General features: G+C 38.9%; 3 protein-coding genes across 7 annotated transcripts; 2 read left to right on the top strand and 1 right to left on the bottom strand.

Annotated features, from left to right (window-relative positions):
• The first annotated feature begins 4,136 nt into the window (after positions 1–4,136).
• On the top strand, positions 4,137–15,969 carry LOC108173591 (zinc finger CCCH domain-containing protein 32-like). 3 transcript variants are annotated; one of them, XM_070823676.1, is made up of 11 exons: positions 4,137–5,848; positions 5,971–6,077; positions 6,172–6,225; positions 11,672–11,705; positions 11,830–12,001; positions 12,190–12,349; positions 12,794–12,996; positions 13,130–13,290; positions 13,738–13,801; positions 14,540–14,585; positions 15,256–15,512. In XM_070823676.1, the coding sequence occupies exons 1-2, from the start codon at positions 4,584–4,586 to the stop codon at positions 5,975–5,977; spliced, it is 1,272 nt and encodes a 423-aa protein (XP_070679777.1). In that variant the 5' UTR covers positions 4,137–4,583; the 3' UTR covers positions 5,978–6,077; positions 6,172–6,225; positions 11,672–11,705; positions 11,830–12,001; positions 12,190–12,349; positions 12,794–12,996; positions 13,130–13,290; positions 13,738–13,801; positions 14,540–14,585; positions 15,256–15,512. The 3 variants fall into 3 exon arrangements, with proteins under 3 accessions (XP_070679777.1, XP_070679778.1, XP_070679779.1); XM_070823677.1 differs by lacking the exon at positions 4,137–5,848 and adding an exon at positions 15,615–15,969 and having other exon boundaries at positions 5,969–6,077; positions 15,256–15,442; XM_070823678.1 differs by lacking the exon at positions 4,137–5,848 and adding an exon at positions 15,615–15,969 and having other exon boundaries at positions 5,969–6,077; positions 13,078–13,290; positions 15,256–15,442.
• On the top strand, positions 8,607–11,403 carry LOC139187694 (uncharacterized). Its single transcript, XM_070823270.1, has 4 exons — positions 8,607–9,694; positions 10,150–10,546; positions 10,651–10,825; positions 11,135–11,403. Exons 1-4 carry the CDS (start codon positions 8,607–8,609, stop codon positions 11,401–11,403), a joined length of 1,929 nt encoding a protein of 642 aa, XP_070679371.1.
• A 1,084-nt stretch (positions 15,970–17,053) lies between the features above and the next one.
• Positions 17,054–23,249, bottom strand: LOC103437607 (transcription factor GTE10-like). 3 transcript variants are annotated; one of them, XM_070823675.1, is made up of 11 exons: positions 21,091–23,249; positions 20,934–20,982; positions 20,664–20,822; positions 19,072–19,145; positions 18,801–18,870; positions 18,628–18,708; positions 18,435–18,550; positions 18,261–18,327; positions 18,040–18,170; positions 17,620–17,950; positions 17,054–17,589 (listed from the first exon to the last, which is right to left on the bottom strand). In XM_070823675.1, exons 1-11 carry the CDS (start codon positions 22,414–22,416, stop codon positions 17,516–17,518), a joined length of 2,478 nt encoding a protein of 825 aa, XP_070679776.1. In that variant the 5' UTR covers positions 22,417–23,249; the 3' UTR covers positions 17,054–17,515. The 3 variants fall into 3 exon arrangements, with proteins under 3 accessions (XP_070679776.1, XP_017188443.3, XP_028959670.2); XM_017332954.3 differs by having other exon boundaries at positions 17,054–17,950; positions 21,091–22,528; positions 22,862–23,246; XM_029103837.2 differs by having other exon boundaries at positions 17,054–17,950; positions 21,091–22,528; positions 22,754–23,245.
• Positions 23,250–23,649: the final 400 nt, after the last annotated feature.

Raw genomic sequence — 23,649 nt, 5'->3', positions numbered from 1 at the left:
AGAAACAAAAGGAAGCTTAGAGCTTTTGCTTACAACACAATCTGAACAGAAAGTGTTATTCATAGTACGAGACATAGAAATACACGAAGTAAAGACCAATTTATTTAAAATTTTGGTAGAGGGATGGCCAAGTCTCTTGTGCCAAAGATCCTGAGAAGCCATTGTAGTAGCAGCAAACAAGTGTTGAGAACCAGCAGCAGGAGACGATGCATGAAAAGGGTAGAAGCCATCACGAACTGGTCCACTAAAAAGCATCTTCCTCGAAGAAATATCCTTCACAGTGAAGTAAAAAGGATAAAGATGCATGGAACACCAATTGTCAAGAAGAAATTGATTCGCAGATAACAAATTTTGCTTTAAATCAGGCACATGAAGAACATTTTTCAACTGAAAACAATGGTGACGAGTATTTAAAGAAGAAGAACTAGAGTGAATGGGCAAACCTTTGACATCACCAATGTAGACCTATTCAGGACCATGAGAAGTCTCAGGATTTTGCAGATTGGTGTAGTTATTGGTCATGTGGGACTGGCGCCAGAATCAACAAGCCAAGTTGGAGCAGATGAAGTAGAACTAGTGTGAGCAACCATGGCAAAGTGAGATGAAGATCTAGTGTAGCTGGGATTCATGCGTTGTGGACAATCAAATGCTTCATGATCATAATGATGGCAGATTTGGCAAAGAATGTGTTTGCCAGAGAAAGAACGACCACCACAAGAAGAACGTTGATTATTCGGTCGGTAATTGTTGCGTTGAAAATTGCCTCTGAAATTGCCCATGTCTTGAAAATTTCTAGGGTTTGAAGAACTGCCACGATTTTGAGAGTAATTAGAATAACAACCTTGAGAGAAATTCTATGAAGAATGAGCCGGAGCAGTGTAAGCCTAAGGAGCCATAGATGGTGTGGGAAGAAGACCCGTAGAAGAATTAAACTCCTGGAAAGGAGCAGTGAGAGGCGATTTCTTGCGATTATTCAACTGAATTTCTTTGCTCAGAAGAAGGCCATGCAATTCATCAATGGTAATCGATCCGATGCGAAATTGAAAAACATCAACAAAAGAATCATACTCTGATGGCAGTCCATGAAGTGTGACAGAAATGAGCTCGGAATCAGCCATCGGAGCTCCAGCACTCGCAAGAGCATCTGCGATTTCCTCAATTTGTTGGAGAAATTGAGCTGCTGTAGATTCACCTTTTGTAATGTTACGCAGACGCGATCGAAGATCATGAATGTGAGATTGAGAAGCAGCAGCCAATCGTGACTCCAATTTCGCCCAAAGTTCGCAAGAAGAATTAACTCCAACAGTGTAAGGAATTAGGGTTTCAGATAGTGTAGAATTGAGCCGGATGAGAATGTTTTGATCGTTCTTATACCAAGAAACATACTCAGGATTAATGAGAGAAATGCGATTGCCAGAATCATCCAGTAGCATTTGAGGCAGCAGAGGTGTTGAGCCATCAACAATGCCGATGAGATTGTAGCGGCGAAAAATAGGAGCAAACAAAGCGCTCCAGGTGAGGTAATTGGTAGTGGTGAGCTTAATTGGCACCATAGATCAAATATTTTGAATTGTGATGGAGGAAATCACCGGAGGAGAGACCGTGACAGAGGAGTGCAACGGAGGTGGATGAACATGAGCAGTAGAATCAGAAGAAGAAGCAGGAGCCGCCATTGATGCAGAAGGTTAGGGTTTGGGAGATCGAGATGGCGATCGCAATCAGAAAGAGGGAAGAAGAAAAGTCGCAAGGCAGTGAAGCGTGTTTGGATCAGGTTGTGAGACGAAAGGCGGTTGATACCATATTGGGAAATAATCTTTTCATTGAATCTTTGAATAAAGTTACAACCTGTATACATACAAGTATAACAACTAATGAAAATAGCACCACTACATTAGCACCACTAACTAACAGAACTAACTATCCAATATCTATCCAATATCTAAGTAGGATATTTTATATCTGCATTTACATTTATACCCTTAATAAACGATATAAAGAAAACACTCTGAATTAGAAGAAAAAAAAAATTCATACAAAAATCCCACTTGAACATGGAAAACTACAAAAAAATAAAAAATAAAAAAATAAAACAGCAATACTATAAAGGTTAAAAAAACTAACCACCAAACAGAGGTAGACCTTGGAGGTAACAAATCCACCCTGATAAAATCGAAAAATCAACAAAATCAGTACTGACCCGGAGATTTTAAACGCAAGATGTAGCAATTATTTATTTTTTTCAAGGGTTTTAAACGCAAGAAATTTGCACATATGATTTGGCTGAGAAAAATGAGAAAGATGAGAAGATCGGAAACCAAAGGTTGAGAAAAGGAAAGCAAATGGAAACTGAAGGAGATTTTGGAAACTGAAGGAGATTTGGAGAGATGCAATTGAAGAGAACTTAGACCATCTCCAAATCTCCAAAGAGATGTCAAATCCTAGATGAAATTTCATGTAATCAAATTTGAAGATAGGAGTGAACTCCAACCGATATATCAATCATATGTAGATTGACATATGAGTTTTCATATATCAACTTTGACATATGAGAAAATGTGATGTCAATTTTTTTTAATTAGTTTATTATGTGGATCCTATTAATGCACCAATTATAAATCTTGAAAAATATTTTTTAATTGATTTCTTTTTAAAATTGGTCATACAAATATCATTTATAACAAAGAAACATATCAATTGGAAAAAGAGAAAATCTGACATTGCCACATAAGCGATCAAATTAACATTTGACATTTATCTTTTAACATCTCATTTGAAGATGCTCTATCTAAGATGATCGACACATGGCAAAACAGTGGAGAACGCATGAAAAGGCTGTGCTAAAGAAGAAAAGCAACGGGCAAGCTGGCATCAAACAAGGGCAAACATGTGGGGTAGAAGGGAGAAGGATTGTCTGCCCTCCTCTTTCCATACTCTCCCCATGCCCTCCTGTTTTGTGCGGTCACGGTTAAGCCACGTCAACATTTTATATTAATTTTTATATAAAAATAATAAGACAAAAAACAAATGTTGACGTGTCTTAACCGTAACCGTACAAAACAGGAGGGTATGAGGAGGGTATAGAGAAAGGAGGGCAGACAATCCATCTCCAGGTAGAAGAGCACTAAACCAGCTTCTTATAATTTTGAACAACTGTTTTTCCATACATTCAATTCGCTTTATAATTGTTTATTGTTTGCTACCACAAACCATGTAGCCTGCTTTAATTCTCATTTTAAAAATATTTTTTTGGTCCTGGCTCCCATGAATCCAATTTTTTTTTATAACGGGTTATTGTTTAGTGAGCCATGGCCTGGTTTAACTCCCATTTTAAATAAAAAATTTATACTAACGCCAGTTTTTTAATTATTATTTTAGATTTCTCTGTCTCCCAAATGATGTACGTGGATTAAAAGAAAATGAAAACTAATGAAAAAAATTTGAAAATTTTGAGTTTTAACGATAAGAACAAAATAAATGGTAAAATGAATAGTACCAAGTTTGAATTTTTAGTGTAAAAATTTGATTTTTCGTTAAAGTGAACAATATTACGGGATTTTCGTTAAAACTTTCTAAAAAAAAAAAGCAAGAATAGACAAATGAGGAACGGGTGGATAGATGCGAGGCCAATAAGGACAAAATGGACATTTTACTGTAGCAAACATAAACAGTACAGAAAGCAAAGAAGAAATCGAGGGCTTTTGCGAGGAGCGATGTGCAGATGAAAGGAAAAACGTGTTGAACAGTTGTGGGGAACTGTTCTAGATGTCATGAGGTTGGCATCCTATCTCACTCAGTATCCATGCTCAGCGTTTCTGTGCAGATTTTTGTTTTTTTAATTATTTTTTGGTGGCAAGGCATGCATCATTGATGCCAGGTGTGATGAGGTAATTTTTTTAATTATTTTTTTGGTGGAAATGCATGTACCATTGCTGTCAGTGTGGATTAGGTAAAAAATAAAATAAAAGAGGGAGTCATAATGGGAAAAAAGTACACAGGATGATCAACACGTGGCCAAAGAGCAAAAGAATCTCGAAGAAAAGAAGGGTAACGATAAGTGTAAGAGGTCATTTTCCTGCAGCAGAGAGGGAGAAAAGGCCCGGCAAGGAAGGAATGGGAAGGCAACTTGGGGAGTTCACTGCTGGTGAACAGTGGCCCCTCTCACATAATGAACAGTGGAGGCCAACTGAGCTTTAGTAGATATAAAAATGTAAGGCTTCTAAACCTAGATATCCTGCATAATCCCCCAAATGTCTTCAGCTTCGACGTCCCAACCTATTGTTCCTAAAACCAATTATATTGAGGAGAAGGAAGACCGGGAAGCCTACCGGAAAATTGATGTTGAAATATGTAGAGAAATGCTGCCAAATCTTCCGAAAGAGAAGGGTTGGATCTCTTAACACTTGGTTCAGTACAAAGGGGTCTGGCTAAACCCCACCTTTGCCCTAAAAGCAGCGGTGCAGCTTCAACACCATTTCAACTTATTCCAAACAACTGGAAGTTCTACCAGCGCCGCCGGTGGGTCGTCGCCCATATGCTTCTTGGCCTCATTTCCGAAATCAGGTACAACGTGGCTTAGAGCACTCATGTTTGCTACACTCAACAGAAGCCTCTATGATGCTGCCTCTCCTCATCATCCCTTGCTCACAACTGGGCCCCACGACTGTTTTCCTTTCTTGGATATGGATGACATGCTTGGAAACCATGATCACAACCGTCCAGTAACCTCACTTGATCATGATCACGACGATCGTGACGGTGGTGATGGTATGATTAATAATTATGTTCCGCCTACAAGCACTACTCAACTCTTTGCGACCCACCTGCCTTACTCTTTGTTACCAAAATCTGTGACTACTTCTAGTAGTACTTGCAGTGTGTCAAAATTCGTATACGTTTACCGTAACCCTAAAGATGTATTCATTTCTTCATGGATCTTCGCGAGCAAAGTTAGAGCAATAAACACAAGACTTGCACCCTTCTCACTAGAAGAAGCATTTGAGATTTTCTGCCGCGGAGTCTGCCCATACGGGCCCTATTGGGACCATGTGCTAGGGTTTTGGAAAGCAAGCTTGGAAATGCCAGAGCAAGTTTGGTTCTTAAAATATGAGGATCTCAAGAAGGAGCCATCTGCTAATGTGAAAAGACTGGCTGAGTTCTTGGGTCAACCTTTTTCAGAGGAGGAGGAGAGCAAAGGGGTGGTGCAACAGATCATAAAGCTTTGTAGTTTTGAGAATCTGAGCAGCTTGGAGGTAAATAAAACCTCCAGGACGCAACAGTACTTTGTTAAAGCCAATATTGTCTTCGAGAACAGTGACTTCTTCAGGAAAGGCCAAGTTGGGGATTGGAAGAACTTCTTCACTGATGATATGGCAAAATGTATGGATCAGATCGTAGATGAGAGGTTCAGTGGTTCTGGATTGACATTTGCTAATCCCACTAGTACAAAAACATGTTTGCGCGACGCAGACAATTTCGTTGCGCAAAGTATGTTTGCGCGACGCGACGCACAAGACGTTGCACAAGTAATCTTTGCACGACGGAACTTTGCGCGACGAAGGTATGCGTCGCGCAAAGTGACTACTTGCGCAACGTCTTGTGTGTCGTGCAAAACTTGTACGTCGCGCAAGAGTTTGGCGCCAAACCACGCTTGTTTTACCGTTTTTTCCACCTTTGCGCGACGCCTGGCTTCGTCGCGCAAAGTCAACGCGAAAATCTACATTTTTATCTTTCTTTCCAGTGTTCTAATACAAGTCAAAAGCTCCATAGCTGCCTTCCCCTCTTCCTCACCTGCAAACCTCCATAGTCGCCTGATCACATTCTTTGGAATTATCTTATTCAGTTTTGTAAGGTAGAGGTCCTATCCAGCTGTCCTCACATTCCTTGGAATTATCTTATTCAGTTTTGTGTGTGCTAATTGTGTTCAATTGTAATATTTTTACAGTTTTTATATTCACCATTCCATTTTTACAGAGGGTGACCACTCGGCATGAAGGCTAGATGTTTCCCCTGTCATTAATACTTCATTGTATCCTCTCCCCACTTTGTTCAAATTGCTGAAAATTCGGCCATATCAAAAGGTAGTACCTACTTGTCCTGTGGTAATGTTAGCAACTCTGTTCTTTGTTTGTATGTGATGTATTGATATGTGCTTTTGTATTTTGCTTCATTCAGGCTGAATTCACCCCAGAAGATCTTGATTCCCGAAAACGTCTATTGAACATTGAAGTATGTTTAACCATTCTTTTGTTCATTTGCATTGTTCTCACGTGTTTGAAAATTGGATTTGCTGAATCTCCACTTGTCCATATAATCTTTTCATGTGTGTTTATTACTAAATGTTTTTGGGAGTTGTGACCAAGAAACTATTGTACCAACTACCAGATGAAAGTTTAGATTGTGCTTTGATTATACTTGAACTCATTAACTGAGTGAGGTGATTTAAAAACCTCTATGTTATTCATCCATTTTTATATATGATTGTATTGAAATTTTGGTTGATATTACCCAATATATTGAAAAATTTGATCTTTTTTGTTCTTATCATGCATATATGATTGAGGGTAAATACTCAATTTGGTAAATACCCAATATATTGAAAAATTTGGTCTCCTATTGATGATGGCAGTGTAGCACAAAGGGACTCTTTCTCTAACTTGAGGGTAAATACACGAAAATCTACATTTCACCATCGCTTGAACACAAAAAATGAACTAAAAAGAGATAAAAATGATACTTTAGAAAAAAATAACCTTGATTAAGTGAATATATAGTCCAAACTAAAAGGGATTATAAAAGATATTTAGAAAGAAAAGAAAAAATTGATAAGTTTCTATCTATAAATATCAAAAAGTTCAGCCACATATTTGCTATAAATATTGGAATGGCACACTATTACAACCAGTCGTGTAACTAGTTTAGTTCGATATATGAAACAAGAAGGGTAGACAAACAGGACACTCTTTGGAAATTTATGAACAATCCTTTCATCTTTACAGTTTATAACATATCATATCATGCCTTCTATGAAGATTTACTGAATCTATTAATGGTGCAAAGGAGCTTTTAATCCTCATGGATAGGAAATTTTTAAAATTAGCATAAAAAAATAAAAGCAAAATTTTAAGGAAGATTGTAAAGATCTAAAATTTCGGTCAAGAGTTTGGTTTTCATTTTAACCTATTTTCTATAGCTATATTATTTCCCCTGATCACATATGAACACCAATTTTTGAGCAACTTCAGATTCCTTATACTTGTTATTGTGTACCTTTGTCTGCGTGCTATGCCCTTTTTTGGTCATGTTGGAGTTTTTTGGGATTGAATTTGTAATTGATCTTTATTAATTTTATCTATTTTATTTAGCTTTAGTAATTATTGTGATTTAATACTACTTAACTTTGTACACTTGTTTCAAGAAAAAGCTTAGTTTCCCGTTTGAGAATTAGTTGGATTTCGTGTATGGATGCGAAAGCATGACTGCGGTCCAATTAATTCTTGAATTGTCTCATTTTATGGATAGTTTGGGAATGCATAGTTATGTGTTGTAGTTTGCGGTTCACGGATTAGGTTTCGATAGTGGAAATTTTGGTAACATTTCCTGTTGTTCTTCGAGTACACGGTGGATATTATGTATCTACGGCGTGCACTTGAAGAACTGTAAGGAGATGCTGCCGAAATTAGCCCACGTCGAAATTTAATCCATTGAAATCGTAAATTACGACACATAAATGTGCATTCCTGAATGGGATAGGGCCCTTACCGGAGGAATAAGGTGACAATACAGTAGTTGAAGTTGTTGTAACTCTTGTACTTTTATTGGGATTGCAGACAAAATGGACAGACAGTGGATACATAATCATAATAGATGTGATGTTCAGTACTTGGATGGAATAGATAAGTTCACTGAATTCGCAACTAGACACAACCCAGGTTCAACTCATATCCGATGTCCATGTAGAAGGTGTAACAACTCAATGTGGGAGACATTCGAAAATGTTCGATTTCATTTAGTAAGAAATGGGATGATGGAGACCTATACTACTTGGTATCATCATGGAGAACGATTAGACCAAGCTTCGTCTTCATACGTGACACAAGTGGAGACTGTTGAATCTAATGTGGATCCTAGTGAACAAGTTATGAATATTGTAAATGACGTTTATCCATACACCTCAAGCAACACCAATGAGGAAGGGGGAGATGACGGTCGTCCAACCATGGACAGTGAGGAATTTAAAAACTATGAAAAACTATTGAAAAATGCCAAGCAAGAATTATATCCGGGTTGCGAGAACTTTTCGGTGCTCTCAGCAATTGTGGAGTTGATGCATGGCAAGATCAAGTTTCGTTTGTCAAACAAGTGTTTTGATTACTTTTTGGGAGTTATCAAAAGGATGCTTCCAAAGGATAATTGTTTACCTGAAGATCAAAAAGTGCCCAAAAAGTGTTGAAGGGTCTCGGAATGGGGTATGAAAAAATTCACGCATGTGTAAATAATTGTATATTGTTTTATAAGGAGAACAAACAGTTGGATAAATGCCCTATCTGCAATGAGCCGAGGTTTAAATGACATCACAGAATAGAAAGACCAAGATTCCACAAAAAGTAATGCGTTATCTTCCATTGAAGCCTAGATTGCAACGATTGTACATGTCGATGCATACGGCAACCAACATGAGATGGCATAAAGAAGGACTGGTAAATGACGATGTTATGAGGCATCCTACAGATGGAGAGGCATGGAAAGAATTCGATCGGATGTACCCTGATTTTGCAGCTGATCCGCGCAACGTCAGATTGGGACTTGCCACTGACGGATTTAATCCATTTGGGGTTTTAAACCAAAACCACAGCACATGGCCTGTCGTCCTGTTTCCTTATAATCTGCTGCCTTGGAAGTGCATGAAAAAAGAATACATGATGTTGACTCTATTAATGAGCGAAGATCTAGGAAAGTTAATTGATGTTTATTTGCGGCCGTTGGTTGATGAGCTAAAAGATTTATGGGAAAACGGTGTTCGTACATACGATAAGTATACTGGGCAGATGTTCACCATGCGAGCGGCAGTGATGTGGACAGTAAACGATTTTCCCGCGTATGCAATGGTTTCTGGGTGGATGACTAAGGGTTATTTGGCATGTCCAATATGTAAGGAGAACGTAACATCGTCTTGGCATGCAAGAAAAGTTTGTTATCTTGGTCATCGTAGATGGCTCCCTTGGGACAACGAGTGGCGTCAGAATGATAAAGCCTTCCACGGCACAAAAGAGACTCGGCTAAGACCAAGAGAATGGTCTGGAGATGAGATTTTGGATCAGTTAAATCGTTTGGAATTTGGTCATTTCAGCAAAGGGGTCAGTAAGCCTAGACCAACTACACATCTGAACTGGACGCACAAGAGTATGTTATTTGAGCTCCCGTATTGGTCAAAGTTAAAAGTGAGACACAACTTAGATGTTATGCATATTGAGAAAAATGTGTTTGATACTTTGGTCGGGACAATTCTAGACATTGAAAGAAAAACGAAGGACACGATCGAAACTCGCCTCGATTTGGAACGAATGGGCATTAGGTCATCCTTGTGGATGCAGAATGTCGGTGGTACATTGAAGAAAGGCCATCCTTTTTTTACAGTTAAGCCGAATGGGAAGAAAGAGTTTTTCAACTTTATTTCTTCTGTAAAGTTTCCAGATGGGTACGCTTCCAATATCTCGCGTTGCGTGAACGTGAAGGGGTGTAAATTTTCAAACATCAAGAGTCATGATTGTCATGTGATACTCCAACGCCTTCTTCCGGTTGGTATTCGACACTTATTGCCTCTTGATGTGGTGAAACCAATCGTGTTGTTGTCGAGATTTTTTTCACAGTTGACTGCAAGGTGTTTGCGAAAGTCGGATGTTAAACAATTGCAAGACGACATTGTGAACGTCTTATGCAAATTCGAACAGATATTTCCCCCAACTTTCTTTACAAGTATGATTCACGTGATGATTCACTTGCCAGATGAGGCATTGCTTGCCGGACCAGTGAACTGTCGATGGATGTATCCAATAGAAAAGTACTTAATTAAGCGTGTATATATATATATAAAATAGATTCATGATCAACGAACACTTTGAATAATTTGTAGCATACCTTTTATTTGTGCAGATATATTGGTGAGTTGAAAAAATGTGTTCGAAACAGGGCAAAGCCCGAAGGATCACTGGTGGAGGCATGGGTCGCATATGAGTCACTAACTTTTTGTGCAATGTATCTTGAAGATGTTGAGACAGCTTTCAATCGTCCTCAACGCAATAATGACGGTGGTGTCAGAAAAGAGAAACTGTCTGTTTTTGCCCAAATTGCGCGACCATTTGGCGATCCTGTAAAAGGCGAATCGTTTACCAAAAATGACATGGAGGTAGCACATTGGTTCATACTCAACAATTGTGAGGAGGCTTTGCCATACCTTGAAGAGCATGAACAGTTGATGAAGCGGGAACATCATTCATATTTATATGCCAAGAAGCACCGTGACTTGTTTCCTTCGTGGTTTCACGCACATGTAAGTTGTATGTGGTTTGAATTGAGCATATTTTCCAACTTGTTCATGCCTTTCTTTAAATTTGGTTACACTAACATGTTAACTTTTTGTATATGTCATATTAGATGAACAAATTGAAGGAATTGAATTCACCCTCTTACGATGAAGAATTATATAACTTGGCGAGAGGACCGCTTCACATTGAATTGTTCTCGGGTTGTCATGTAAACGGGATCAAGTTCTTGGGGGCAACACGTGATGACAAGTTGACTACTCAAAATAGTGGTGTTCATGTCCCGGGTGCAAGCGACAGTGAAAACATTAATTTTTATGGCAAACTAACCAGTGTAGTACAATTGCTTTACAAAGACAGGTGTCAAGTGATACTGTTTAAGTGCCTTTGGTTTGATACAAACCCACATAACCGAACAAGTGTTAAGCGAGATCATGGTTTACTATCAGTAAACAGTACAAGACATTGGTACGATGAAGACCCATACATTTTGGCAACTATGGCGAAACAAATATTCTATCTAGACGACCCTAAAGCCGGCAATGGTTGGAAAGTTGTTTAGAAGATTGAGCGAAGAGGGCTATATGATATTCCAGAACTAGATCATGATGACAACGATGACGTCGCTGACCAACAGTTATCATCTTCGATAGAAATTGGTGAAGAAACACTCCGAGATACTAATATTGTCCAAGAACCGTTTGACATACCTGGAGTACCCGAATTCGAAATATCAATTGACCTTGGTGATTTGCCCCAATACAATGCACCAAAAGAGGCAAACGAAGATGAGGACGAATGGGAATCTGGAAATGATAGTAGTGAGGATAGCGATAGTTATTATTGTAGTTCGGAGGAGGATTAATATAAACTTGTAAAGGCAAAAGCAGGAGGCTGAGGGTTTAACACCGCTTCTCATCTACCCACACTAATATTCCCAACAAATCGTCTGATCGTCTCCATTCTATAAAGATAAAGATATCATGTAAGTTTTATGTTTTATGTTAGTCTCATGGAAGGTTGTGATCTCTTTTCATTTGAGTTGTTTTTATTATATCTTTGATTACCTACTACCAAAAGTCCGTTTACCTCTCTGTTGGAATTATTGAAATTTATGGATGACCTCTTTGCAGGTTATGGCCCAAACCATCCGATCATGCTTTGAAGGTATGTGTTTTCTGTTATCACGCTTAAGTGTTAACATAATTTGTTATTTTCTTTTTTTTTTGTCCGACTACCAACATTTGTGCTGAGATCCTGAGAGTTTTATGTGCATTCATCTTTGACTCAGCCTCAAATGATGGTGGTCTCAGATCTGGATGATGTATTTGTTCCATTGCCAGATGATCTTCTTGTTAATCTATCTGAATCAAGAAGCGTAGTGGAGTCTATGTTTCAAGACAACGTGAATGTGGAGTCTGCTTTTGGTCGAGCTCTTAAAGCCTTGCTTATGCTTATGGAGTGTGAGCTTCTTCACAAATAGCAATTTTAATTTTACCTTTAGATAAAATTTATCACCAATTATAAAAGCAGTGTGTTAAGTTATGAATTCCTTGAGTAATTGACTATTTAGCACTTCATTATGCAGTTCCAAGAGTCTGGTTGTGCATTTACTTTGCATTAACTTATGTCCACGTGTGTGCTTTTGCAGACCAACCTTGGGGGAAAATTGTTAACATTTCCGGAACCCGCAGAGGTGTGAGACGCTGTCTTCTGTCGGATAATCAGTTGCTGAGAGAAGCCATGACCGGAGGTTGCAGCATCAGAGCCATCTGGATCCTCAACAGTCTCGACGCCGTCGTTTTCTCCAGGTCATCTCCGAACACATTCTCACGCTACCCTCTCTCCATATCTATAATGGTCTGATGGAAAAATTGAGGGAAAATGTTACAGAATTTGTGTTGTTTTTTAGAAAATGTTTGTTCATCGTTGATAGAATTGCTATTGCCCTCATTCTTTGAGATGTCTTTCCCCTCTAATGTAGGGTTGCTTTTCTTTACTTGATCTTGCTGGTTCAGTCTTCTTCTTCACATTTTTTGTTTTATTATTTAAATTTGGTTAGCCGCTTTGTAACAAAAGTATTATCGTGAAGCAACAGACGTTTTTAGATTTTTAATGTTAGATGTCGTGCCTTTTTGTGCCCGTGTCGATTATTTTGAGCATTTTACCATATATGTGGTGAATTGCGTATATTTCATTAATTAGTTAAACAATGTCATATTCTATGAAGAAAATTAACCATCGTGTTTGGACAGGGAGTGCAACCGTGTACATTCTACCTGCAAAATGGTCAGTGCAAGTTTGGATTTTCATGCAAATTTGACCATCGAGTGCAGACCATGAGGTACAACCTCTCAGCTTCATCTCTCGTTGATATGCCTGTTGTTCAATATCCGGTTGGGTTTCTGCTGGCCATCGTGGCTCCATCATCCTCATCATTGGATCTCCGGCCTCGAAGGTACTCCTTTACTTGCTCGGCGTTTTAATTTCGCTTCGTTTGAGCTCGATTTGTGCTAATTTCGTAATCTGGGGTTTCTAGGGTTTTTTGTTTGGTTTGGTAATGTGGGGTTGTGATTGGGGTTTTGTTCTAGTTTGCGGGGGAATTGTAGAGCAAATGTGGCAATTGGGGTTGACGAGCAGCGAATCGTACTCGGAGAGACCCGGCGTGCCCAACTGTGTCTACTACATGCGAACCGGGTTATGTGGATACGGTGGTCGGTGCCAGTACAACCAACCTCGTGATCGTAGTGCGGTAAGTCCTTGTTCGTTGTAAACTTGCATTGCAATCAGTTAATTAGCTTTTTTCAATACAGCTTAATTGTGGGTTTTGATATGTAAACTAGGACTCAAGCTTTCAGTGATAGGTGACTGCAACATGATATATAGGTTGTTTTGAATTTTCGTAAGTTTGAGTGTTTTGTTGCAGGTAGTTTTTTGTCCCTTTACCTGAAACTAGATGATTGTTTGTTTGCTGAGAAGGCTAGGGAAAAGAATGGGACTTTTTTGGAATTTATTCGACATAGTTAAACTAGTCTATATTTAATGAAAATATTAGGCCTAATATTTGTGTTTTGGGCTCGGTGCAGTGGGAAATGTTGCCTTAGTTACAACTGCTTGGATTTTATTGGTAACTGAAATCGTCTTTGCATGTGAATTTTGTTATCTTTTGTTTATGATTTCGGTTTGATGCTGCACGTAGGTCGTGGCAGCTGTAAGAGCTACAGGGGATTACCCAAGGAGAGTGGGGGGAACCTGTATGTCAGGTATGCAATAGTTTTCTGATCTGTTGTAGAATACCCAGTATTATAGTAGAAACTAGAAAGTCCTTTGGTTTTTAGTTACGACTCTGTCAATGGTGGTAGTTGCAACGAGGACCAAAATTTAATGCTGTTTAGTGCAAACACTCATGGTGCTAGATGAGACACATCATTCCTCTTTTTTCTCTTGTATAGTTCTTGTTCAATTATCATGCTAGTTGCGTAATGCGATAGTTGATGTGTACTTGTTACATTCCAAAGATGATTACGATCGTGTGTTAATTGGCTTGTAATGTGATTAGAAAATGTTGGTTACCCGGCTATTCGTTCGTAGTCTCTCTCATTTGTCAAAAACCCCATAGCTTTCCCTCCATTTTTTGAGAGGGTTCACAGAGAATCTACCCTAGGGTTTTTACAAAGTATACTCCCTTGTGAGTTGTGACCGCCAACTTAACTATCCCCCCATTTGGAGTTGCTCAACTCTTTCCCTCGTGCTAGCAGTCTTCCGCATTTGATCTTTAGCATCTTTTGATCCCCTTATCAACACATAATTGACCGCATATTTTGACCTAGAAGCAATTACAAATCAAGATTTTTCTTTGAGCAATTGGTGTATGTTGAGAAATAAGTGTGAGATGGGAATGAGAAATCACATTATACAAGACTTCATCGGGCGGTTACCTTTCCATATTGTAATTGTTTATCTATTTGCTTAACCATATGTTTGCTGATGCATTACCACAGGTTGACATTAAAGTATCTCCAGGATCTCATGCAGATGAAGAATCAGGTAATCTCGTTTCCCCTGTTCGAATCAAATAATGACTAAGAAATCTTATCACGATATCGTCTTCTGGAAACGGCTGTTGTGAAGTACCTAAGGAATTGTTGGAATGATTGTAACTTTGTTCTGTAGATCTGGAAACTTGTCGACAACTTTGTTATGTTGTCCATTTATTTGTTTGAGCTTTGAACTTCATATGTGATTGTGGCATTTGTTTGTCTTTTCAAGATGGGAAAATGTTTTTGAGATTTTTGGATAACTGATGTCTCTAAATCAGGGATGGGAGGCTTTTGAAGATAGATAGCTTATTGCCTTTGTGCTGTTTGCTGGAGTAATGTCAAAATTTAAACTTTTATGTTGATTAAGTGTTTGTGAAATTTCTGCTCCAATTAAAGTTGCCTACTTTTGTCATTGCTTTCACTATACGAGAACATTTCGGTGTGAATTTCATCTGTACTTGCAAACTTATTGATAAGATGTTTGTTATGAAGTATGTGCAATGAAGAGTGTGGTGCCTTGCTTTTCCAAATCTTGTGGGGTTTAAGTAATTCGTTATGTGCACTTGAAGAATAAAAAACTGGTAGCTAGAGTAGAGAGCCGGAGTAGAAAGAATTGTTTTTCTATCCAAGATATTTATAATGTGGGATATTTATAATGGTCTGATGTAAAATTGCAGTTACGAATTGCTTTTCTATCCAAGATATCATCTTGATCAGAGCTCGCTACTTTGTCAAAAACCATTGCTGGCTAAACCAATGGTGATGGATGTCTATCAAGAATATATACTTGTCACATATCGCCCATTTGATGTACACATATTCCATGTCAAGTTATTTGGTGAATTCACTACTCCAAATTTACAGGTAATGGAATGTTTGCTAGCTTTTTTTGTAATGATTCTAATTTTATAGAATATGGTACTATTTACAGATAGTTGAGCACTTGTGATTTCATTTGCACACTAAATGAGAATAATTTAGTGAAAAATATTCTTCATACGTTTTAAGTGATAAAATGACAAACAACTTTCTACAGTACGAGAACTCTCAATTGTGACTGCAAAGAGCCATGTTGCAGCAATGCGTTTTGTACCTGATCAGCTTCCAAGAGAGGGCATTTCAAACAATCACATTTCTTATTTATCAGGGTGTAATGAATTTACATATATTTGAATTGCTTTTTAATTATGAGTCGAGCTTGAGTGAGCTTAAAATGTACAAGCTTGGTAGATAACTTGAGTCGTTTTGAGTATACAATAAATAGCTTAAGTTAACTTGAGCTATTTTGCGTGACGCACGTGTACCTACGTCGCGCAAGTATTTTTTCTTTTCTTTCATTACCTTTTTCTTTTTTAAGTAAGATGTGTTAAGCTCGACTCTTGTAGATGACCAATTGGAACTTTTTCACGTCATTGAAATGTTACTCTTTCAAGTAGCGTCATCTCAAATCTTAGCCTCTCCTCTATTTCCTCCCTGAAGAGGTTCTTATTCCATACCTTTGTTTGATCGGCCTTCACAAACCTCCTGACATTCCACTCCAATCACCAAACAGTATTACTGTAATAACGAAAACTTGAATCGGATACACTACTAATTAAGGCAATCTCCAACTATGGAGGGCTACATAGGCCTCAAAAAAATATAATTTTTTAAGGAATAATAACAAACTAAATTTATATATTTTCAAACATAAAATATATTCAACATAAAGTATATAACACAAAATCTTGAAAAACAAAATAAAGTATTTATTTTGTACTCATAAGTTCAAAAAAATAAAAAAAATAAAAAAAACTTCGCGCGACGTAGGTACATGCGTCGCGCGAAGATATTTTGCGCAACGCAGGTGCATCTACGTTGCGTAAAGATATTTTGCGCGACGCATGTACCTACGTTGCGCAAGTTTTTTTTTTTTTTTTTTTTTTTTTTGGCTTATGAGTACAAAATAAATACTTTATTTTGTTTTTCAAGATTTTGTGTTATATAATTTATGTTGAATTTATTATAGTATATGAAATCTACTTGCAAATATTTGTTTTAAGTAAAATGTGTTAAGCTCGACTCTTGTGACGATTGTTATGACTAGTAATCAGAGCACTAGATAGCACGCCTCAACTCCGATATCCGAGTGAACGTCAAGATTGGATCATGCCAAATAGTATCAAAGCATAAGGTTTTGGGGACCCCAATTATAATTTTAGTTATGATTCATGCATATCACGACATCGTCACCTGTCCACCTGTCCACTAGACATTGTGGTCGAAGTGTGTAGCTAGACGTAAGGACGGGAGTGATGGTGGGAGAATCGATGGTAGTAGCAATGACGGGGATTGAGGTGATGGCGGAGATGATCATAAAGGTGGTGGTGACTTGCATGTTTCGAAAATGATAACCAACACAAAAACAGGGTATAGAAAGTCAAATATATGAAGGAAAAAAACATGGGAAAAGCGAAACCAAGATATTCCAACATGTTTCTAAAATCCAAATCTGTCATTATTCCTTCCTAAAAACTCCAACAAGAGAAGACATCATTTTCCCAAGGAAAAAATAAAAATGGGTAGAATGCCAAAATAGTCCGAGGAGGCTGATATTTTACAATTCTAAGCCGACCCTTGTACCTAAAATTAAACTTTTCTTTTTACACACCAAAATTGGATCGAATCGCGTTATATTCGAGATTCGCCCGCTACATTTCCCAAAAGAAACTATCAAGAAAAAAAAAATCGTTTCAAAGAACATGCCGAAAAGCCCAATCCATCACTCAATTTGTGTTGCTGACAATTCTTCTCCAGCTAAGTCCATCTTCTCCCTTTCAGGAAAGAGATAATGCGGCCATCAAATCCAAATACAAGCATCCCAAGTCTCTGCCCCGGCGCGTCTCAGAACCACCATTTTTTTCTTGGTCAGTACAATAACATGATGAGACAAACAGATCAATCGATCTCCCCTTCTTCAACGTCATTTGGTTCAGCATCATTTACTGGTTCTGGTTCAGGTTCAGGTTCAGGTTCCCCTTCCAGTTCAGGTTCAGGTTCAGGTTCAGGTTCCCTTTCTGGCTCAGGTTCTGGTTCAAGTTCACTTTCTGGCTCAGGTTCTGGTTCAAGTGCTGATTCTGGTTTTGGGGCACTCTGGGGAGGTTCGATTTCTTCTTCTTCTATATCATCATCCAGTTTCATGAACAAACCAAGTTGCTCTAAGGGATTACTACTTCCCTGTAGTTTGAAGCTACCAAGCCGGGCAAGCTCGTCTTCAATGTGCTCCGGGCTGGTCTCCTCCGTGAAATTTGTCACATGTTCATCAACAGCCCTAAACATTTCTAGATCTTCCAGAAACCGACTATTCTCATTAATTTCAACAGTCTTTTCTATCTGCACAAACCCAGATATTTGTCAGCTGCAGTTAAATTAAATACAAGGCCGTATAATGCTTCCACCCATGTAATGACACATCCAATTACCATTTGCAATGCCTGACGTGCAGCTTCTCTCTCTAGTTCCCTCTGCCTCTTAGCTTCGGCTGCAGCTTCTGCTTCAGCCTTCTTTCGAGCCTCTTCTGCAGCTTTGGCTTCAGCTTGTAAACGTGCTTTCTCTAATGACGCACAAAGTAAAATTACTATTTTAAACAGCAACCCATAAAATGCAAACCTCATCTCAGATGACTGAAGTTTTAAAGCCAAACCTTCTTTTTGCCGCTTTTCAAGTTCCTCTCTTTCAATTCGCAATTTTTCAGGATCCAACTTTTCACCCTGAACCAAAAGTATAAGATGAGAACCGATCACAAGGCAAAAATCAAACAAAATTTTGGATGCATACATCAAGGAAAATGCACCCAGAATGGCAAGTGGAAACCAACCTTTTCTAGTGCCTTCTCTCGGGCTTTTAGTATTGTGTCAGCAAACCTATTCCTCAATACGGCTGCACGGTAGAGCTTATCGGGGGAGACTTGCCTCTCAGATGGAGCACTCTCCCCTACAATGTTACAGCAGTTGTAAGACGGTATCCCAAATTTAAGAGCAGACAATTTTTCTTGGATTATTCATGCTTACCCTCTCTATGTCCACCCTCCTCAACAGGAATTGGTTTAGATGGGGGATCCTGCTCAAGTGGGGCCACTCTATTTATTGATTCTACACAAGATTCATAACAACGGATTTTAGAGAAGAACTCCTGACCTATCTATTCTACAAAGAAAAAATTGCAACATAAATCCATAACTCACGATTTCCAATTTCTGAATCCCCAATATCACTTCTCTTCTGATCTGTATTTGCTCCAGTACCCAATTTTTCCTGCCAAATGAAGATGTCAGATATTTTTCACAATTCACAAACAAAGAACAAGAGAGTTGGGGAGAGACAGTGTGAAAGATATACGTGCAGAGTTGCATGCACACAAAAACATATAGGTACCACTGAATGCTTGTAAAGCCACACATATTACTATAAATATCCAAGACAGAAGAACCAGCTATTCAAAATATTACAATATACCTTTCCTCCCCCAATAGAGGTTGGAGCTTTAGCATCATCTGAATCCCTTTCTGAAGAACTGCCAGAGTCAGAATCTGTGAAGAAATTCTATATGTGAGCAACACACACCCCAAATTGAAGAATGTGGTTGGTTCTATTTGGAATAATATGCAGGAAACTCCATGAAATCTTATAATTTCATTAGAGGCTAGACAAATGTACTAAGGGGTGAAATTAATGAGGATACCAACTAAATTTTACTTAATTATTAACAAAAAGGATATAAATTGAGTTACTCTTGTTAAGTGGACAATTCTAAAAAGCTGGGAAAAAGAAACACGCTACCAGCATTTGAAATCCAATGAATGTAATATGTTTAATTGTCAAAAACATGAGAACTCTCTTACTTTTAAATCTATTTTTACTTTTTTACCTTAGTAGTTAGTACTAACTCTCACTATATATCACGAGTGCTTCTAGACCCCACCCAGCTTTCCTTTTATTTCCACCCACCCTACTAAGAAAAATGTTCATAACAACTGAATTTAAGGTGGATGGGGAAACAGGAATGGTGTAGCAGCACTCAAAACACCAGTTTCAGAATGGATTCATTGAAAGACATACTAATCCAATAAAATAATGGCCAGAAACCAAATTACCAGCTTTTGCATGCTGCCCACCCCATTCAAAAATCCTAAACATGAGGGGGTGCACATGGTTTTTACCAGGTGATAAAATCACCTACAATTGAGCTTCAGCATCCAAATAACCCGTCAATGATCAAACCCTCTTTAACAAATTTCTCACACAATCCTAGGCCAATGCTGTCACTAAATATTCTAAGCACATAAGATGCTTTATTCAACCACCAACAACCCTCCAATAAAAATGTGAGATAAGAATACCCTGACCCAGAACCACAACCATTAAAATGAATAAGCAAAACCGGCCCAAGGCAGCTTTCAATAGAAACCAACCTCCCCATCCAAAAGAAATGACTCCCCAAGGTTCCAAATTCCAACAAATTCTGGTTTATTTTCTTTTGTTTGGGGGTGAATAAGGGATGGAGAACTTACTGGGTTCAGATATAAAAATAAATAAATATTAAAAAAAAGGGTCATACTGAGAGATGCACAACAATGTACAACTTAATGGGGTCTAAAGCATTATTTTCTACTTCCACGTTTTTCTTAACCATGTTCCAGTTGAACACTATGGCAAAGCAAAACAAGCCGTTCAAGGAAGCAGAACAGCTAAACAATAATAGACAGTCTACACTACTTTAATGTTCTGGGGAGATGGTGATTACAATCATAGATTAAAGATTGCAACTTGATATTACATTCAATGGTCAAGTAGATAAAAATAACAATCATAGATTGCAATGTTAGTCTTACACAGCACCTCAAACATCATGTGTGTGTCTGAGTGTGAGAGAGAGGCAAAGACAGACAGGGCCAGACAGGGCCAGACAGGGCATTTAGTACAGTAGTAATGCTCCCATCAACGCAAATTTAAATAATGCAAGAAGAGCCTCAGGCAAACAAACTCCAAAATTACAAAGTGGAAAACAATTGAAACCACATATATAAGAAGTACGGAGAAACACAAACCACTAGATGAAGAGCCTGAATCACTGCTGGAGCTACTTGAGCTACTGCATTTACTGTTTTTACGAGCTGCATCTTTCTCTATCTCTACTGGAGGAAAGCTTGAAATTGGAGCGTCATTCCCACCAATAATATCCACATCCTCATCAATTGGATCATTGCCTGGATATATACATGTGATAACCATTTCCACTGTTAGAAATAAGTTTACACAAGACAATTTTTTAACAGTTTAACAAATAAATATTTACAGAGCTGTTATTGCAAATGAACCTTTGCAGGGTTGCATTGATGAGTTGCTAAATCCCGACTCATTAATAATCTGCAGAAACAAAGGGAGTACAACAATAAGAAATCCATGCAAAAATTGGGTTGAGAAACTATTGTAAACATATAACACATGAAAACATAATTTAAAAGATGAACATACCTCCATTTCACAAGGTTCAACTTTCTCCTGCCTTTTCTGTTTCTCCAGCAGATGGCCATCCATAAGCTTCCGTAAGGCAAACAAGGTATCGTCACTAAGGGCATCAAGGTCGATCTCAATCTCATCCTCGTCAGTTTGCCCTTCACTACTACTATGCTCTTTTAGGAAATTAACAATATTTTCCGGCAATTCTCCCAGCAAATCCTCCAGCTCCTTAGTCAGTTTAACCTTCTCCTCAACAGTCAAGATGCGTTTAGGACATTCAGGCTTGATAGCAGTATCAACAGGGGTACTTTTCATCTTTTTTAAGGGTGGCATTGGGGCAGCAGGATTGGTTTCTTCACAAACAGCCGGTCTTGCTCTTGAAGGCAAAGACTGCACACCAGTCGCTACAGGAAGCTTCTTTGCTATGGGTTTCCATCTCTGCTCAAAATATTTACTGAGGGTCTCGGCCATAATGTGCACATCATTTCCAGGGGGATTGTAAGTCATAGCATTTGAGAAAGTAAGCCGTACATCAGCAGCAAACCCTAATGGACAAGAGTACACGCCTGAATTTAACTTGCTCTGCACAGTGCCCAAATCCATTGGATGCTTAATGACTGTAAAATAATCTGGTATGTTCAACTTCACCACATCAACTGGATTCTCAAAAACCCAACCAAACTGATGTTTAATTAAGCGGGTCAGCAATTGATCGCATTGTTTCATCAACATAGCATTTGAAGTGGTTGATGGAGCCACTGGCCTTGATGGCTCCACAGGACCAGACGTGCTTTTCTTCGTGCGGCCACCATTACGCCCCGGAGGAGCCTTTCTCTTACCTTGAGGCGCAGAAATTTCGGATGATCTTTGATATCTGTCAGGCGGAGGTCTCTTTTTCCCATCACTGCAACTCCGAATATCACTAGATGGGGATAGTACAGCAACAATGGAATTCATAGTAGCAATTCTCTTCTGAAGAACCCGGACCTGTTCAAGTTCCAATTGCAGCCTCATTTCCAAATCCTTCCTTTCTGACCGCGACATCCGTGACAATGGCAGTACTTGCATTGGCACCCCCAAACCATCATAACCATCCACATTCAAACTAATGGATTTCCTTTTAGGCGCACATGAATCCTCTGAAGCCGTCATTTCTGTGTCGACGCGTCCTGAGCTTCCAAACCCCTCCGATTCAGCCATTGTCTCGACAGCATGCCGGTTATCTGGAACAAAACCAGACAACTGCCCTTTAGAGTACTTCCGTGACTTCCCCATCATCTGCGAAAGAAAACACTTCCTTTCTTTCTGTCCAGTGAAATCTATTGGAACAGCTGGTGCCATAAGATACGCTCCCAATTACTGCACATATCAGCTGTAGCTTCGGTTTAGTCCCTCAGCGTTATTCCTATTACACCGACACAATACGTCCCAATTTTTGCTTCGGGATCGAAACCTAAAACCCAAAATTTTCCAACATTAACCAAGTGGTTGATACTATCCTTTTCTATTGTCAAAAGTCAAAATATTTCAGTTTATTTGATGTCCAAGCAAATGCTCAAAATTCAAAATTCGCAGTTGTATAAGTTGCCAATGTGCAAAATCAACAAACAATTTCTGACAATAATCTGAAAATCTAAGCGAATTGGAATGTTCAAACACTCGAATTCCACCCACTAACCCCAAAAGAAAGCAGCTTTTTGTTCAATTGCTCAGATCGAAAGCTCCTTCAAGAAATAGAGAGCCCAATAAAAATGCAAGGAAGGATAAAAGGAATTCAAACACTTACACGAGCAAAACCTATACTCGGGTCTCTCTCTCTATAAACCCACAAGTTGAAAACCCTAGATCGCAAATGATTAGGGCAAAATCGAAGCTAAAACAAATGCGCGGGAGGAGAAATTGAATGCGATTGGTCAAACCAAACCCTAGATACTGCTTTCGGAGGAATCCCAATTCAAAACCTGGATCTCGTCGAGGGAGCCGTAGAAGCGCGCGCCTCAGAAACCCTAGAAAGCCCTTTCGTCGAGTAGAGAGAGAAAGAGAGAAGGAGGAGAGAGACAAGCCGAAGGGAGAGAAACAGGAAGGAAAATACGAAGCGAGAGAGAGAGAGAGAGAGAGAGAGAGAGCGAGAGCGAGAGCGAGAGTAGGATCTCAAGCCTTGGATGAGAATGGGCTCTCCCTCCCCCTCGATGCCTGTATTTAAAGGCCCGTGAGGCCTCGTTGCCCGCCGCCAAAAAAGGAATCTTAGCCGTTGATCACCGACTTGGACGATCCAACGGTTCAGGATTGGATAATTTCGCACACGCAAGATTCAGATCTGACGGCTTTGTTTTACCGTGCAGATCGTCTTCATTAATTAAACGTGCAGCCCAGGAGCCCATTAAAAAATCCAATTATTGAGAACACACTCCATACTACTCTCTCGAGTACGAAAAACTCACACTCGCCATTCATTGGCCAGATTTGTTCAGGAAATTGTAGTCTGACACGTGGCCGTTGGTGGGAGCGAGTAGTGAGACAATTATGTGGCGTGGAGAGGACTCTTTCGGAGAGAACAGGAAAGTTACTGACGGT

The sequence above is a fragment of the Malus domestica genome, chromosome 06 (genome assembly GCF_042453785.1).
Source record: "Malus domestica chromosome 06, GDT2T_hap1".
Lineage (NCBI taxonomy): Eukaryota > Viridiplantae > Streptophyta > Magnoliopsida > Rosales > Rosaceae > Malus > Malus domestica.
The sequence above is the reverse complement of the archived record's forward strand: the minus strand, read 5'-3'. Positions and strand labels throughout refer to the sequence as shown.